The following is an 18,392-nucleotide window of genomic DNA, read 5'->3' on the forward strand; positions in this document are numbered from 1 at the left end:
GGCAAGCAATTAGCCCACAGATGTTTGATAAATTATTAGGAAAATGTAGACCCAGGTTATTTAATATCGGGGCTGGAGGGGAGTGGGGAGCAGAAATCAAGGTTTTTAAAAAACCTTTTGGAAGAAAGAAATTTCATTGTACAAATGAAATTCCATAGTCAAGCACTCTCCTTAAGTCAAGTAGATTTGTCTCTTGGAGCTCTTGTGTGCTATCTGAGATTCATAGATCTTTTCAATAATTATTTTAAGGAAAATGAGGCCTTCCTCCCTGCTACCCAGATCTCAGCAATTTATTTTTCTTTTCTCGACGGCCTAAATAAAACCAAACTTTAGAGGACAGTGCAGATAGGCTTCCGCTTGTTAAACTGTCATTCTGTGGTCATTTCCTTTCGGACACTCAGGGACATGAACGGATACTGCACCAAGGAAGGACCCCGCTAGCTGGGCCACGGTCGGTGATGGAAAGGGTAAATGAAGGCAGAGTTCTCCATGTCTGGTCTCGAAGCCTTCCTGCTAATTCCAGCACCATTCCGTCACCGTGAAATCAGAGTGGTTCCTTGGAGAAACTTGCAGTGAACCGCATTAATCATTAAGCCTTGGTGTGTTTGGAGGGGAGGTCCAAGAAGCAAGCAGGAAAACTCAGCCTCCCTTCAGGCTGCAGCACCAGCAGGAATCACCAGCTCCGGAAATGGCCAGGAGGGAGCTTGTGTTCCTATTCACTTGTGGGGTCTCACCCAAAGAAAAGCAGTTAGGCTCGAACTCTGGAGCCGTCTGCTCAGAGGGACCGGCATGGAGCCGATGGGCCAGGGCCCCGCTGCCCACAGAGCCTTTCCTGGCCAGCTGTTCCAGGACCCCGTAGGGGAATGGACGCATGGCTTCATGATGTGACCATCCCTGCCCTGCTGCTCCCTGCCCCCAGCCCTCCATGGACAGAGTTGTGCCCCCATCAGAGGACAGAGCCGGGGACAGAGGAATGAGCCTTCATCTGGGAAGAGCTCATCTGTGTCGGGCTGGAATTTTCTCAGGCATCCTCTCAGCTGTACTTGGGTGCAGAGGAAGGTGAAAGGGAAACTCACTTGTCCCGTCTCTACTCGACAGAGGGGGGCTGGCCGATCTAGGGAAAAGGAAATTCGGAAGGCTTCCCACAGCCCAGTCCGGAAGAGCAGGGCAACTCCGCATCACTGTGAGACCCACCTCAGACCCTGCATTTTCCCTCTGCCGAATGAAACTTCCCCTCACACTTCTCTTGGACTTTTAGCTACAGATGCACATTTTGCTTTGAAAGACACACATGCCATCATCTACTCTCTTCAATGAAACAAAATCTTTCCACAGCACAGAGAGCTCTGGGGCAGCCAGAAATGCTTCGAAGCTACAGAACTGGCTCGGTGTTTGTTCGTTTAAGTTCCGGGGAAAGCAAAGGCTGCTGTTGCTGCTGCTAATAAGAACAATAGCAATAATAAAACATAGTTTAAAAAAATCACCTGGGACCCTAACACTGCAAAGCTGTCATCCACTGGGTATCAGTTCGCCCACTGCCCGAAGCCCTTCTTAAATTCTGGGTGCACCTCCTGGGTGCCCCAGGGAAGAGGAACAAGAAAGCCATTAGGTTGAGCCTTTGTGGGGGCAGGCAATTTCTGCCGGCCTGGGGTCTGCAAAAATGGAGGCACCCGGCAGTTGGGGGCCGCTTGGCCCTCATTAGGTGGCTTGAGGTGATGAGAGGCCCTGGGTCCTCCCAGGCGTCTGCTCCTCTTCCAGGTGGGCTGGGGTCTCCCAGGGGCCGTGGCCCAGTTCGGGGGAGGGGTCTTACCGTCCAGGCAGGGCGGCACTGTGCCCAGCGGGTAGACGCCTTCCTTCACGTGCACCAGCAGCTCCTCACCTGGCTCAATGTCCTTAATGACTTTATAGTAAATCTAGGATGGAGAGACCAGAGAGAAAGGGTGAGTGTGGTTTGCTGGTGTCTAGAGAGCCTCTCAGTGCACACTCAGCCCTCACACTGTGGACGCAGCTCAGCCTGCACTTGATTTTCCTCTAATTGCCACCAAGAGGGTCTCCTCTGGAACTTTTGCGGAGTATGCACAGAAGGAATTGCGTCCCCTTTTAATTTGCTTTATTGGGTTTTAGGATATTCATAAAGGGGGTGGCTGACTAAATAGGTAGGATCCGCATCAAAGTTCCCAGCTGGGGGTGTCCTGGGGGCACAGCAGAGCCCTGCTTCCACCAAGAGCCCACCTGGGTGGGTTCTCAAGTTTCTTTTGTTCAATTTCGTGTATGTAAGTGAGACACCCTTTGCCAGTGGTGGTGGGGGACGGGGAGCTCAGGGTGTGGAGTGAATCTGGTTGTTTCTGAAAGTGGCCATGAGCTGAGCCTGGCCAGTGGGTCAGGACACGGGGCTGTGGTTCTTCCATGAGTGGGGATGCCATCAGCCAGGATGGCTGGGGTGGGCAGGACTGTGTGCCCACTGTCAACTTGGCGCCTTGAGGCTGACCCCACAGGCGAGAGTCTGGGATGGAGGACACCCTTGAGAACTGGTGGGCTCAGGTAGATTCTGCAGCCTGGTCAAGCCCTGGGGGCGAGGGGACCTCCATTTGGAACTCCACTCACTGAGCAGTGCTGTTGGGGGCTGTGTCACCGTGGCTTGCCAGGGGCCTCCTGAAAAGAGGAGGTTGTCTTGGGGTGTGGACGTGGTGGTCGAGATGAAGAAAATTAGAAGCTCAGAAAGGGGAGGCTGGGCCATCTGAGGCCTGGGTCAGGGCGTGGGCTGTGCCGCCAACACCAGAAACCCTGCGTCTTTGGTCTGGGAGTGTCTGGTGGTAGGTGTGTTTCTCTTGGGGGAATCATTGCCCACCCTGCACATATGGGTGTTTGAGACTCTCTTCTGATCACAGTAACTGGGGAGCTTCCAGGGACCTGCAGGCCTGGCCGGAGGACTGGCTGCGAGGCTGGGGAGAAGCCCAAGGGAAATCCACCTGCCCCTGCGGGATCTGGGGCTGAGGCTCCTCCAAGAAAACAGAGTGGTTCTAGACTCAGAAAGGGAAGAGCTCCCAGGGATGGAGGGGACACGGCCCTCCTTGTGGGTGACACTCCCATCCCCACTGACCATCCTGTGTCAGGCCAGGCTCTCCAGCAGCTGGACCTGGCTGGGGTCTGTGGCTGGACACAGCTGGGCACCCCCAAGACAGGGCTGGGCATGGCCCCTGCATGTTCCTTCCCATGACCCCCACATTGTGGATTTCACTACAGTCTGCCAGTCCCAACTGACTCCAGAATGACACCAAGGAACTCTCAAAGGACACACAGACGCCACAGCATGACTGTAACGCCCAGTGTCTGTTACTCCCAAGACACCCAGACAGGAACTGCACGCAGGAGGATAGCAGGCGCACAGCCTCCCTCAGCAGTGTGTGAAGTTCCCTTAGGGTGCGTCACGTCACAAGTTGCTAAAACTATGAGGAGATGTAAAAGTGGAGAGGAGAAATTGGCCCACGGTAACTTCTTCAATTAAACCCATTGTTATTAGGACCCCAGTTTTGTATCATCTTATCAAAAAATAAAATCACACAGTGGCTGAATAATTGTCTCTTTTTCGAAAAAGAAACTTGAGCCACTGTATTAGAAAATTGGACCCAAAGTGCAGGATGAGAAGCGCCAGCTGGGACAAAGCCCGGGTGACCCTGTGAGCCGTGCTGCGGGTGGCATTGTAGCAGACACAGGTGGAAGGGGCTGCTGAGTGTCCGGCCTGGCTGACGCCCCTGGGGCAGGTGGCCTGGCCCGGGCACTGGGCAGGAGAGAGGAGGGTCAGCGGGCGCATCGGAGGCTTCTCAAGGGTCCCTGTTAGAGGGTGATGTGGACCCTGGCCTCCGGCCCCTTGGCTCCAGGCTGCACCCCCCCCAACATGGAGGGTCCTGATGTGAGACCTCTGGCATCCTCCGGCCCACCCCGCTGCTCAGCCCCGCTCCAGTGGCGGGCAGAGGGCTGGTGGGCAGACGGGGGCTGGGCGCGGCCCTCCTGGATCCTCCGCCTGGCCCCCTCCGAGAGCCTGCGAGACTCCCCTGACCCCCGCCCCCAACCCATCCCCTCTCTGAAGCCCACAGACACTCCCAGGACACCGCCCAGACTCCCTTCTCTACACCCTACCCTCCCAGGGCAGCCAGATCTCCTGGGATGCCCCCCACCCAAGGGTGCTGGTCCTCCAGGGATCCCCCACCCCAGCTCCGAGGGCGCCAAGCCTCCCTCCTCTGATCCACGGGGCTGCGGAAGGAAACCCCTTCCCCCCTCTTCCCCCAATCCGAGGGCCCCCGTGTCTCCTGGGACCCCACTCCGGCTCCGAGGGCACCAGATGGGCCGGGAGACCCTGCCCTCCGGCGCAGACACTGCCCTGGAGCCGCCGCGGCGGGAGGGCGGCTGGGCCGCGGGCGCCCCCTCCCTGGCCCGGGACCTGCAGGAGGAGGGCGCCTTGGCCACGGAACTTGGAGCCGCAGTCGGAATTAATCGCTATTATTGCTGATCGCAGGGCCCGAGGCGGGGCGGGGCGGGGCGGGGCGGGGCGGGGGTCCCCGACCTGCCTCCAACTGCTTTGGGGGTCAGAGGTGAACGGGAATCCGCGCAAACTTTTCCGAAGTCGCAGGCCCCGCCCTTGCCAGCGGCGCTGAGGTGCAGACAAAAGCCGGCTGCGTTTTTACAGCCTGTCCCCGGTGTCACAAAGGCCTTATCAGCCAGACGCGCCGAGAACGCCACTGTTCCTGGCCGGCGGGGTCAGGCGACTTCCCGGGACAAAGGCCGGCTGCGGTGGGAACCGGGCGTCTGCGGACCCAGCCTGGGCCGGCTCCTGGCTCGAGGGCGTCACAAATTGCGCATTTACTGTACTGCAGGCCCCTTCCTGCAGGGCCTGTCATAAATTATGACTGCAGCTCCCTACACATTCCTGCCGTCTGCTTATAATCCTCCTTCCTTGTGCGACCCGCGGTGGGTCCTGCTCAGACCGCACTAAGGCAGCATGGTGGGAGAAGTTTGTTCAAGCAAAAATAAAGTCTGGAGTTTCTGATAGCCTTTAGCCCCCAGCAGCGGCCTCAGGGAGGGGGACTGGCCCCCAGAAAGGAAGAAGAACAGTATATTTTCTTAAGCGACAGCATCTAAGCATCTATGCCTTTTTATAAACACTTGCGTCCGCTACGCTGTTGAAGTCGTGCCTGAGTCCCCGGGTTGTGTTGCACCGGCAAGGCTGGAATTTTCTCTTTGGTTTAAGGATCTGAGAGGGTGGGGAACCCTCTTAACAACAGCTGAGTTTACTAGCGCCAATAAATGTCTGCTCTAAATGGCTTTAAAAAATAATGACGCCAAACAGACTGGATTTGAAGTTAAGTCCTTGTTCCAACACTTCAGGTTCTCTTTGTAACAACAATGACTTGACTGAACACGGGTGAACCACACGAAACACGGGTCCTCGGAATTCAAACTGTATTTAGCATGACCCTGCCTATTTTCTCCCCCTTTTATCACTTTCCAGACACAAAGTGGCGGCTTCTTGTAGGTAAGCGGAGTTCTGGGACAAATAAATGGCCACGTTCTCAACAGAAGGCAGAGAAATTGCCTGCGAAAAGCCTAGAGTCAGGCTGGGGTTTCGGGGTGTGTCAGCGTTCATTCAGGCGGAGCCTTTTATGAAAATTCATATCATTGCTCCCCCGCAATATTCTTTAAGACACAGAAATCATTTAAATGTACAATGGCTGCCAGCTTTGGGATACCTTCTCCTTACAGGTCTTTAAAGAAAGCTTTTTAAAATATCAAATCAATTCACAAGAAAAGAGACGACTTTCGAATATGAAGCTCTAAGTGGTACGGTTTTCATTCCCGCTTAATCATAGGATTTAACAATATACATAGACGAAAAACTCCACGTAAATGCCACCAGGAGGGAATCACCAGACTGCAGACTAAAAGGCACTGGGGGGAATCTGAGCAGCGGCTCTTCCTGTTTTCTCTTTCCTGGAGTAAATGAATTTTTTCCATCAAGCGAACTTTTGGGCTTTCTTGTCTCTTTTGGACCAGTATAAGAAACTTTAAAGGCAGGCTTGAATCAAATAGGTGAACCCTGCTTCCATGTGCTTACTGGAAAAAAACTCAATCGCTCACCATTCTGGATTTCAGAATTCAACTGTGCTTGAGTTTGCTGTGCGAGAGGCTTTTCTCACAAAACATGTGAAAGCAGCCAGTGGAATCGAAATTCTTCCAAAACCGTCTCCCAAAAGCAAATTCCCCTGGTGACCCAGTCTGCCTCTCACCTGGCCTTGGGGGAGAGAGAGGACGTTGGTCTGAGGATTGTCCCCTGCATTTTGGTTTTAGCTCTCGGGACCTCCCCCGAGGCGAGGCGGCTGGGTCTCCGCGCTGCTCCCGGCTTCATTTTAACTCCTTGCTGTCTCCACGCGCTGTGAGTGTGGGAAAGCGCTGTGATCCCCCCAGCCCCGAGGCTGGCCCAGAAGCTGGGCATGTAGTGGTGATGGTGCTCTAAATGCCAGCAGGGCCAGCGCCCCGATTTGCAGTGCTGGGGTATGGACAGAGGTCTCTTTTCTCCCTCCCCTGTGCACGCCTGTGCTCACGAGCCTGCCTCTGGCCGGCCTGGCTTCCCAGCTTCCCGGCTTCCTCCGTGCTAAGCGGCTGGAGGAGACCACAATCAGGCTCCCAGACTGCAGACAGTCCTGTCCTCTGGCAGAGCGAGGAAAAGCCCGCTGGAGTCCCGGGCTTTGCCACATTCTTCTCCTCCCGCACACGGCTGAAGCATTTTTATTAAGCCTAAGTTTTATGATTGTGTTGTGTGCGATATGCCGTCACCTTCCCAGCGATCAGACACGAAATAAAACTCTGTGTACACTTATCTGTTTCTAGTTGTGTGGTTTGGATCTGGATTATAAAAATGTAAAGGACGGGTCCACAGTTAAATTACCTTGATCATTCTTAAATAGCTTCTTCTAGTAAAGTGAGCCTGTGATGAGCAGGAAAGGAATACACACATCCCGACAGGTGGTTTGCGAAGGGGTTCAGACGGCACAGTTGAATTTAAACCTTTTTTTTCACCAAGAAGAGGATCAGTTTGTTCCAAAGGGGGCCCCGTAAAATGGGAATCAAAGCAACTTGAATATGCTGTGGGAGTCTTTTGTAAGCTGGTTATGAAGTGCTGAAAGGAGCGCCCTGCCCTCCTCCTTCCCATTTCAAGGGGGTAAACTGTATCTCATGGTTGGAGGCTCCTGCGTGCCCTGACCAAATTACCAATCTATGATTTTTAATTTAAAAAAATTATGAGGATGGTCGGGGGTGATGGCTCCCGCCTGTAATCCCAGCACTTCTGAAGGCCGAGGCTGGTGGATCACTTGAGGTCAGGAGCTCAAAACCAGCCTGACCAACATGGTGAAACCCTGTCTCTACTAAAAAATACAAATTAGCCAGGCATGGAGGCAGGCCCCTGTAACCCCAGCTACTTGAGAGGCTGAGACAGGAGAATCGCTTGAACCCGGGAGGCGGAGGTTGCAATGAGCCGAGATCGTGCCACTGCACTCCAGCCTGGGCAACAAGAGTGAAACTCTGTCAAAAAAAAAAAAAAAAAAAAAAATTGTGAGAGATAAAAGCAAAGGGAATGTGGACATGTCTGGGGTCAGGGCAGAACAAGATGATGGGTGTTGGATGCCGTCCGTTTAAAATCCCAACCCTGACAGGGCACACGCCCAGACAGAAACGCAGGACACAGGTCAGAGCCCAGGATGACAAAGCAAAAGAGAAAGGCCCTCTGCCGACCCGGGAGACCCCGGGTTCTCATGCACACCCAGCGCGGGCTCTTGTCCACGTGGTGCTGCCTGGCCACCGGCGGCCACTCTTCTAACACAATGCCTTTGCGGAACATGCTCTGTGGGGGGGCTGCGCTGCTCCACGGCAGGCGCCGGGACCCCTGCTCTGCCCCTGAAAGGCGCTGGGGTTTCGGGGTTTGTCTGCTGCCCAGGCAGCCCCAGGGCACTGTGCAGATTGGGGCTGCTTTTCTCAACTCAGGGGTGCTGCAGGTTGTTTGCGAGCCCCACAGCCGTTCCGAGGTACACTGGGGGGCCCGCACCCGAGTCTGGCTCCCTGACATTCGTGTTCAACCTCAGCCCCGTCCCCCGCCATCCTCACCCCGCTAGCCAGTTGACATCCCACCACCAACATTCTTGCCCTATTGAGGCAACGTGAGAAAAAGAAAAACCAAAAAACAAACAGCGCCGGCCGTGAGAGTCCCTTCCCTGCCTCACGCGTCCCCCTGTGGGCGCTTCATCGCCAAGCTCTTGTTTTCTTTCTTAAAGTTAAAACAAATTCAGGAACTGCCCCTGTCTGTGCCTCCTGAAACATCTCAAACCAGTTCATTTGTTCATATTTACAGGAGAAAGAACCACCCAGGGGTGATCTGAGTGTCTTGAATTTTCCAAAAAGGAAAGTAGGAGCCGGAGGATGGTGGGGGGCGCATCCCCGAAAAAGTGCACGGAGATCCCGAGGGTCCCTCTTACGCTCATGCTCAGATGAGGCAGCAAGTCAAAGTCTCCCACGACGACTTCTGACACCTCAAGGCCCTACCTCTCTTGCAATCCGATTGCCCTGAAAGTCCCAGGGCAAAGGCTCGGTCCCCCAAGCTGTGTGCGTGGATGTTTCGCTCCCCGCAGCTCCCCAGAAAGCCTGTGCTGCTTCAGGAGCAGCGGCACCCTTGGCCTCGGAAGGGGCCAGCGTGCCCTTGGCTGTGATCTGGGGCCTCTTTGTGCAAATAGAAAACCACAAGTCCCCTTTTGGGCGACACGGCCGGGCCCAGGAGCAAATTCATGACCCAATGTGACCTCTGCCTCTGCTCAGCTCTCCCATGAGCCATGAGGAGGCCTGGGATGGGCCTTAGAGAAGCAAGGGCCGGGGATGGGCCCCCTCACCTCTCAAGACGTCCCCTGGGGCCAGGAGGGGGGATCTTATTGCTAGATGAGAACGTGGAGGTGGGGCCCACAAGCAGGCCCCTCAGCCCCACACCATGGGGATAGCTCTTGTTCATGGAGAGGACGGTCCAGTGCCCGTAGGGCCTGAGATGGCGAGGGACAGGATGCTGGGCCAGCCCCGCCTGGGAAGGAGGGTATCCGGGCCTCCATGCCGCCCTCAGCTCAGCCGATCCTGCCTCCGTTCATGAGGCACCGCGGGGCGGCAGGGCAGCGGGGAGCCTCTGGGGAGGTGCTGGCCGGTTGCTGAGGCTTTCCAAGCTCTGGGGCTCACATGTTCTCAAGCCCCTGTCCCTTGCCTCTCCCCAGTGGCTGTGGAGGAGCACATAGCCAGTCCTCTTTTGTACAGGGCAGGTGTCTTGGGGCATGTTAGGCGATGCTAGGGAGAGGGACACGTGGTCAGTGATCTGAGCAGGCTTCTGAATGGGTCCTGGCCAGACAGACAGAACCGGGCCTGTGGGTGCTGCACCACCCAGCTCAGCAGGTGCCCTGGAGCGCCTGAAAGCATCAACTAGAGCGCCAGTACACTGCACAGAACCATGAGGGATGTGGGGGTGGCGCCGCCCCCAGACCTCATATCAATGCACAGCAGCCCGCATCCAGCGAAGGCCAGGAGGAGCCCGGGATGGGCCAGAGGAGGTATGTGACTCCCCTGCCTCCAAAGTGCCCCTGAAGTGTGGGTCTCACCCCAAGGACATAGGAGCACCCTGGAGCCCAGGCCCCAGTGTTTGCTTAAGTCCTGGCTGCCACTAGCAGGAGACTCAGGAGGAAAGCCCCAGCCTGGGTCCCCATCTGAATATCGACCTGAGTTTTCAGTTCAGAGCGACCTCTCTCCTCTGCCCAGCAGGAGAGCTCATCTCTTCTGGGAGGCTGTGGTTTCCAGCACTTTCTTTTTAGGATATTTGGACCATCTTCTGCCCCAGTCTCCTTTTTCCTCTGAGAATGGGGGCTGAGGTCACATGTCTCAAACCTCAAAATGACGGTGATGCTTTTCTGACCGAAGTATTTTCCCTGCAAATTCGACGTTGTTTTACGGACCTCAGATGTTCAGATACGGTTCCTTCCCTTCTGTGTCTGTGCTGTATTAGAGGTAGGGTGTGTGTTCAATCTTGCAAAAGAGAGACAGAGAAAGAGAGAGGGAGAGAGGGAGGAAGGGAGGAGCATTGTTCACTCTTGTGTGTTTGTGTGGGGGGAGTGTGGTGTCCATAACAGCCAGAAAATCCCGGTGGAACTTCTGGCCTGGTGGAAATCTGAGAAATGGCGTTAGTGTCATGTAATGTTTCTTTCTCAAAGAGAAGCTGTTAAAAACTTTTTAAAAATCTTGGTTTTATTAATATTTCAGGGCCATTTTTATTTGAGATCCGCATAGAGTCAAATAGGTTGCTTTGCAGGAACCCACGTTTCCGTGGTCAAGGCCAGGGAATGGAAATGCTTTCCACTGCGGCCATGTGGCCATCACAGCGCACACGAGAGAGCATTAAAACACTAGATTGAAATCTATGATATCCCTTTCAAAAAGGCATTGCTAAAAGTCATTTCATACGAGAGTCTATGGGTTTCTGAGAGCAGTTTTTCATATTTTTAGTGTTTAAATGTTATTATTATTCGAAGGAAAATACGTCCCACACAATGCTCATTTTCCTTTGATAACTGAAATTCACGGTTGAGATTTCAGGAGGAGAAGCTCCCAACTCAGCCACCTCACTCCCCGTGCCTGGGCAGCGAGTCTCCTCCAGCCTCCGGCCGGCTCCTGCTTTCCCGGGCGTTTCCCGGGCATTCCAGCCACGTGGCTTATCCAGCTCAGAGGCGCACCTTTGCGGGGACATGGGCAGGAGCGCTGGTGGCCCTGTAACACCTGATGTCACCCGCCGTGCTACCTATGAGGGTGTTCTCAGAGCAGAGGGAAGGGTCACACAGTGCGGTTGAGGGGGTCAGAAGTGCCCTGAGTGGAGGAATTTCTCTCTGCTTTGGGCCAGTTTGGCGTTGCATTTGCTTAAATGTGCATTTCAAGTTCCCTCTGGGTTTGTGGCTTTAATTCAGCCTACGGACGGGACCGAAAGCAGAGAGAATGAATCCCTTGAGGCGGTGTTGGAGAGAGCCGTCTAGTGGGTCAGGAGGTATCCCAGTAGTTTTGACATTATCTGTGGTTTGGGTAATAGAGCCAAGTACGTTTCTGACTCTAGGACGGAGCTTTGGAGGGAGTCCGCACTGTGGGATAACGGCGGGGTAAAGGGAAGGAACGGATCAGGATTCAGGATCATTCTTCCATCCTGGCAAAAAGGATTTCTGCCCCCGGTCCTGACCACGGAAACACAGTTGGCTACAAAGCCGTCCCTTCCTTTTGGACCTCGTGTGTAGCTAAAAGGAAAGCTTCCCTGAAATATTAATAATACAATGAAGATTTTTTTCAAAGACAGGCTTCTCTTTGAGAAGATTATACATCTGTTTGTTTTTTAAAAAGCTAGACACATAAAGATACCCACTTTACTGCTTAAGTTTAGTTCCAATGTTCTAATAAACATTTATTTCTTAAATAAAAAACTCTGGGTCCTTCATTACTGTAGTTTGCATCTCACAAAAGCACAGCCCTGCCCCAGCACTGTGGTGCCCCTGCCCCTCGGCTTCCCAACAGACGACCAAGGACACACACTCTCTGCAAATCTGAGCCCCAGAAAAGGATGGAAAGACGCGTCCTTCTACGCACCTCAAGCCCAATTTTCCTTCACTCCAATTTCACTTTCATCTGGAATAAGGAAAATATTTTTTTAAGTTCTGTTCTTATGTTTATGATTATTCTTTTGCTTCCTCTCTGTATTTTTTTTTTCAATCATAAAAAGTTATTTTAAACAGTTTTGGCTCTAACTGAAGGCCATGGAAATCCTGGTAGGATAGCAGATTCATGTCCCCATCCAGAACGAGCTTGTCCAGCAGAGCAACTGCTCGGTGGAGACTCTGCTCCACAGCCAAGGGGACAGCAAATGAGGGAGAGCCCCTGGCAGCAAGCCGGAGCCTGCGGGACCTCCCTGGAGTTTGCTCTCTGCATTTCTTAATGCAAAATTGTTTCTCTCAAGTCGAGAGCCTTGAACCACTTTCAACGGCTTGCACAGGCTACCCGGGAATGTTCCGCGACGTGGTCTTCACACACATTTTTCACAGCCATAGGATCCCTTTTTTTTTTTTGCAGATGAAATCTCATGTATGACCCCAAGATATTACAGGAAAAACCAGACTGCTGTGATGGAAGGGGCCGGGGACCCCGGGCACCCTGAGGAACGCACGGTGTTGAGCACGCAGGGTGGAAAATGCCGCCCGGGAGGCCTGGCTTGAGAGTGAGAAGAGCCTCCAGGGGCCACTGGCAAGCTTGGAATAGAGAAATTCATGAAGCAGCGACCAACTCTGGGGACACGGTGCCTTCTGGAGTGGAAGGAGACTCCACATCTTCTCCCCTGATCAGCCTGTGGGTCTGGACGCCTGTGCCGGTGGTGGTGTGGACCAGCCGTGGAGGTCGAGGGTCCAGGGAGCTTGGTGGGGGCCTCAGTCTTGAGGTGGCAGGGACGGAAGTGAAGGTGTCTCTTGCCTGATTCACTGCCCGCAGGACACAGGGACTTTGTGCCAAAAAGGCCAAGGCCTTCAGCAGGCTGGTCAGAGGCCCTGGAGGCTCGAGGAGGCCCTGAGTGGCTGCCTCACTGGCCGGTGCTGACTCTTCGGAAAATTTGGTTAAACAGCGTCATTTAGATGGATTCTTGCAGTGACGGTTCCTGCTCTATGCTTCTCCCGTGTCCTTCGGGGAAGCGGCATTTGCAGCAAGTGTGGACCGTGTGATCTGGGGTCCTGCCTGCTTCATTGCTCTTTTCCACCCGAACCACCATCCTGGGGTTCAGGAGCTGCCAGCCTCGGGCAGGGGCCCTGAGCAAGGCTCCGATGGAGCCCTCTCAGGGTGAGTCAGCTCCCCAGAAGCCAGCGCTGGCCGAGCACCAAACAGTGCCCCCACCGCAGGCCAGGGCTTGGCAGATGTCCCCAGAGAGGCTCAGACAACCCTTGCCTCGGCACCTCCGCCAATCTTGGTGCCGCGTCCTCAGGGACAATTCCAAGGGGCAGAAGTCCCCGTTATGAGCCCGGACCTACCTGCTCACTGATCTGACACATGGTGAGGTTCTGATCATCGCAGGAGCACGCCACACGGATGTACTTGAGCCAGCTGCCGGCCCCGGCCTGATTCGCATCCACACAGAACTTCTCGCTGCCCAGGTCTTCGGAGATCTGCTGGGAGGAAAGTGAAGCAGGAGTCAGAGGTGCCCTGTGTGCTGGAGTCTGCACACTGCCTCTGGCCACCCGGAAACCTGGCTGTTTGGGCTCAAGGAGGAAGGCAAGTCGGCGTCCAGACCTCAGCCCACCCTCCGGGCATCAGCGGGGCTCCCAGCCCACCCAGACTGCCCAAGCCTGGGAGTCTCCAGGAGTCTCCAGGAGCCCAGCGGAAAGGCAGGGAATGGCCTTTTCTTTTCTCACCGAACAGATCACTGCCCTGGCCCGGCGATAAAATGAGCCTCCAGAGTCGCAACCCCCACCCCCGCAGCAAAGCTGTCCCACGTGTGAGAAGGCAGAGACCACTGCATCTGGGAGCAGAGCCCTCTGCTGAGGAGCTGGGGCGCTGGGCTAGAGAAAAGCGTGTCTGAAGGCGAAGGTGTTGCTGGGCGTGCATGTGCGTGTGTGTGTGCACGCTCAGGGCAGCCTGCACACCACTCTGACAATAAGAAAAGCATCTGGTTTCCTTAAAGCTGGAGAGTTTCAGTTTGACACCCAGCAGCGTGAAGACGCCTAGCTGTTCTCACCACGCCCGCAAAGTCCCACACACACCAACTTGACTTTATTTTGTTGTTGCTGTTGCCTCTGAATGGGCAGAGTGGCCACCCCTAGGGCTTTGCTTATTTGCTGTTACCCCTACTCCTCTGAGGACCACTGATGAGGAGACCTGACCTGCTGTCCACTGTGGAGAGATGGTGTCACCTCGACCAGCCTGACCACGGGTGGCGGCTGCAGGCCTCCCAGTCTCCCCCACTCTGGCCAGTGGCTTCTCTGGGTTCTGAATTCAAACCAGCGGCATCTTGGGCAAGCTTCTTGGGCAGCCCAGCCCAGACAGGGCAGGAGGAAGGACAGGGGGCAGGGGCTGGGGACACACCACACTCAGGTCCCAAAAGTAGAAAGGCTATGTCTCTGTGGGCAGGAGTGCCCTTGGGCAGGTGTATCCTCCTGGATAGGTGTATGTGGGTGGGCAGCTGTGTCCTTGGGCAGGTGCGTCCTGCTGGACAGGTATGTCCAGGTGGGCAGCTGTGTCCTTGGGTAGGTGTGTCCTGGTGGGCAGGTGCATCCCTGAGCAGGTGTTTCTGGGTGGGCAGAGGTGATGGATAAGGAAGTCAGAAGGAGCCAGGGAAGTCAGGATGCGACAGTGACCTGTCCAAGTGAAAACAGTGGAAGCTGACTCTGGGCACCATGGGCCTCTTATTCTCTGGAGTTTTCCTGACTGCTCCATGGTGAACTCTAGGACCTGGCAGAGGGGAGGAGCCGCCCACCTGAGGTCGGGAGCTGCCCTCTTCTGACCAGAGAGTCAGGTGCTTTGTGAACAGTGCAGGCGTTCCCCGGGCATCCTCAGTGACCAAGGGCCCACCTGGCCTGAGAGTCCACAAGGAAACGGAGGTTTCAGGAGGCAGCTGCTTAGCTCAGGGGTGCACAAGGGTGCTGTGGAGTCCGCCTGTGCATCTGCATCCCATCGGCCCTGAAACCACACCCCCATAGGGCCCATGGGAGCTGCTGTGGCAGCCTCGTCCTCTGAGTGATAAGTCTCTGAGCAGGTACACTCGGGCCAAGCTCTGTGGGACACCTTAGGGGCTAGTGTGGAAAGAGGTTGTGAGCTGAGGGGCCTCAGTTCTGAGACTTTTTGCTTTTTGGGGACTTTATCATTCGTGCCAGAGCAAAATGGAATGGACCTAATTCTGAAAGGGAGGACGTGGACCAGAGACAGCCAGGTGGAGCCTGGGCAAGGCGGAAAGAGGCAGGGATGTGAAGGATGGGGAGAGACAGCTGAGGAGCCTGCCAGGGCACAGAAGCGCCCCAGCCCACCCTCTGTCCTCAGCTGCCAGGGTCCAGACCCTCAGGAGGTTGGGGCCAAGAACATCCACTCCCGTGTGCACAGGCCCCGGAGACCCCAGTGCCTGACCCTCAGATGCTTGGCATGCACTCTCCCGGGTTCCTGGCCATCTCAGGCCTGGTGCTGGGATTCTTTTGAAAAGTTCAACGTCAGCACCAATCAATGGGGAAGCGTGTTGTCCACGTGCCCCGGCCTCTGTGTGTGGCTTCCAGGGAAAGTTGCCCCCAGAGCAAAGCAGAGATGGGGAGAGGGCCTCGAATCTCCTTTCGCTTCCACTTACTCTCAGTCTCCTTGCTGACATCCTCTACCAAGCTGGGGTTCCCGACTAAGGGTTTCCAGAGGTGCTGGGTAAGACAGATTGGGGTGCAGGGTGGGCGGTCGGCCAGGGCAGAGGGGGGTGCTCCTGGGTCCCCCTATCACACACAGCCATGCCTGCCCCTGGAGCCCTTCTGGCTCCATCCAGGGCAGTGGGAGATTCACTCGAAGGCTGTCTTATTTCAGAGACGGCAGTGGCAGAAACACTCCCAAGCTCGTGGGCTGTGGTTGCTCCAGTCACCAACTGAGTGTGAGTGAATGGCCAGGCCCCTTCTCTGCCCGGGGTTGGCTGTGAGTCCTGTCCACTCGGAACTGTAGATGGGCCTGTGGTCCAGAGAGGACGTGGATCCAAGAAGCATAACTAGGCTAGAGGCTGGCACCCGAGGAAAACATTGGTGGCGGGGGAACGCTCAAAATACAAATGATGAATTAGCAGGAGCACAGCCGGCCACATGGGGCTGGCAGCATCCCAGTCCCGTCCCCAGCCCATGGGTCCACTTCTCCATTGAGGCCTGCTGATGTCACAGCACATTGCACACAATGCCTGTGGGCTGAGGGCTGGCACCCACCCAGGGCGGGCCATGCCCTCCCACCTGGGACCTGGACTTTTGTCCTCAAAGCTGGAGTACCTGGGCCACAGCACTCCACTGGTGCAGCCAGGAGTACGTGCTCCTGAGTGCATCCCCCGCTGAGCCCAGGGACCAGCTGATGGGGCTCAGGCCACTTCCCGAGAGGCAGGACTCACTCCTAATGCACCCAACATATGGACTCAGCCAACACCTTCCCCCTGTTCTGGGTCCCGGTTGGCTCAAGCCTCGCTTTGGTGGGGAGTCTGTGGCCACCCTGCTGCTCAGGACTCAGGGCAGGTTCCCAGGGAGATTCTCTCTGTGTTACCAGCTTCTGCAGAGACAGCTCTGCCCTAAGCAGGACTGCAAATCCCCTGACATTTGAGGTCCTGTTTCCTAAGGGGCTGCAGGAAGGGCCCTCACGCTGTCCACGGAGGTCACTGCCTGTCCTGCCCAAGTCCAGGGCCAGCCCAATCCAAGAACCACAGACTCAGCAGCCCGCCCCACCGCACCCCATCTCTTGCCAGGACAGGAGTGGCAGGGGCATGGCATGGAAGGGAGGAGGCCACAAGCGGCTGGTCGCCACTGGGAAGGCAGGCTTCCCATCCTGTAGGTGCAGACCCAGGGCCACCAGCCCACGTGGTGAGGCCCCTCCCCAGGCACAGAGACCTCTCAGGGCCCTCTCACTTCCCACCCTGACTGCTGGTGCGCATCAGGAAACGGCTGGAAAGGCTCGCCAAGCCAGAGCTGTGGTCGGCAGCCCTGCCATCTTCCTCTGCCACAGGGAGGGAGTGAGGCTGGGCTGGCCAAGACCCACAGGGCCCCGTCCCACCTCATCACTGGCCAGGTCTAGGCTGGAGGTCACTATGGGGCAGGAGACTCACAGCCCCTGTATAGGTAGGGGCCTGGGTGCCGGTCTCTCCCTCTCTCTCTCCCCTGCTCTGCTTCTCTGTCTGTCTCTGTAGCTCTCCCTCTCAGTATGGGTCTCTTTTGGGCTTTCTCTCCTCATAGACGGTGCAGGGGCTGGGGAGAAGATAAATGACGCTGTGAGTGACCACAGCCATGGCATGGGCTTCTCCTGGGGCCTGGTTGTTGACTCGAGAGTGTTGGCCTCCGTCGGGCGTGGTGGCTCACGCCTGTAATCCCAGCACTTTGAGCGGCCGAGGCGGGCGGATCACCTGAGGTCAGGAGTTCAAGACCAGCCTGGCCAACATGGGGAAACCCTGTCTCTACTAAAAATACAAAAGTTAGCTGGGCATGGTGGTGTGCAGCTACTTGGGAGGCTGAGACGCAAGAATCACTCGTACCCAGGAGGCAGTGGCTATAGTGAGCCGAGATTGTGCCACTGCATACCAGCCTGGGTAACAGAATGAGAGACTCTGTTTCAAAAAAAAAAAAAAAAAAGGAGTATTGGCTTCACTTTGACTTCCAGGCCTTGGGGTCCATTTCCCCGGGAAATCCCTGGAAAAACAATCTGTGTCCCTGGCTGGCTGACCAACCACTATTTTAAGTGCTCCCAAGCCCCTCGCCTTACAGGCGCGCATGTGTCTGGGTGTGTGCTTGTGTGTGGGCGTGTGCCTGCATGTGTGCACAGGTGTGTGGGTGTGTGTGCATGTGTGTGGGTGCACCTGTGTGTGTATGTGTGTGTGTGTGTCCATGTATGTCTGCTTGTCCTGGGGGAACGGGGCGAGAAGCCTTCGGTGAGCAGAAGGCTGACGCCGCAGGAGGACATTGAAGCGGTGGCCAGTTCCCTCTCAAAAACGTGGGTTCTGTGTCTGGAGGAGAACCCTGGCCCCTTCCATCCAACCCCACATCTGAGGCCTCCTCAATGCCTGTGATCCGGCCACTGATGGCTGCAGGTCCAGGGACCCACCTGTGCCCTGGGACAGCCAGTCTCCGGACACACACCACCGTGCTCTGTGGAGCAGCCGCCCACTGCGCTCCCAGGCCGCCGGTGTATTGTTGAATGCATCGAGTCACCGGGAATTGCTTTTTGGGGCATAGGCTCTCCTTTCTTGCAATGCCCCCCTCACCTTGCAGAATAAGCCTCTCTTTTCCAGATGACGGCCCTGCAGGTATTTGCATGCGGCCTAAGTCCTAACCCTCCCGTGCCAGGGTAAACATCTCTGGCTCTCTCAAACGTGTCTGAACAGGGACACGGCTGGTTTCCCACCCACATGGGACCGTGTTCTGGAGCGTCCGGTCTGTCCCTGACCCTCTCGGGTGCAGAGGCCTGGAGACCGGAGGCAACAGCTCCCCCAGGGGTCCTGGTCCTGAGTGTGCGCCCAGACTTTGCTGCCCTGCTGGTGGGGTCCCCTCCCTGACAGCCTCTCCTCCCTTGTCACTCTCATTTCCTGGGCATTTCTCCTCGTCCCCGGGAGG

General features: G+C 55.8%; 1 protein-coding gene across 8 annotated transcripts in view; it reads right to left on the reverse strand.

Annotated features, from left to right (window-relative positions):
* The window catches only part of PRDM16 (PR/SET domain 16), a 365,577-nt gene that overhangs the window by 38,753 nt on the left and 308,432 nt on the right, over positions 1-18,392 (reverse strand). For 4 of the 8 annotated variants that reach the window (XM_077978756.1, XM_077978731.1, XM_077978741.1 and 1 more), the window contains exons 4-5: positions 13,113-13,247; positions 1,811-1,913 (exon numbers count right to left, since the gene is read on the reverse strand). In XM_077978756.1, coding sequence (XP_077834882.1) covers positions 1,811-1,913; positions 13,113-13,247 — 238 coding nt within the window. Of the gene's footprint in view, positions 1-1,810; positions 1,914-13,112; positions 13,251-18,392 lie in introns of all 8 variants that reach the window. The other 4 variants (XM_077978749.1, XM_077978722.1, XM_077978740.1 and 1 more) reach the window with 1 other exon arrangement.

The sequence above is a fragment of the Macaca mulatta genome, chromosome 1 (assembly GCF_049350105.2).
Source record: "Macaca mulatta isolate MMU2019108-1 chromosome 1, T2T-MMU8v2.0, whole genome shotgun sequence".
NCBI lineage: Eukaryota > Metazoa > Chordata > Mammalia > Primates > Cercopithecidae > Macaca > Macaca mulatta.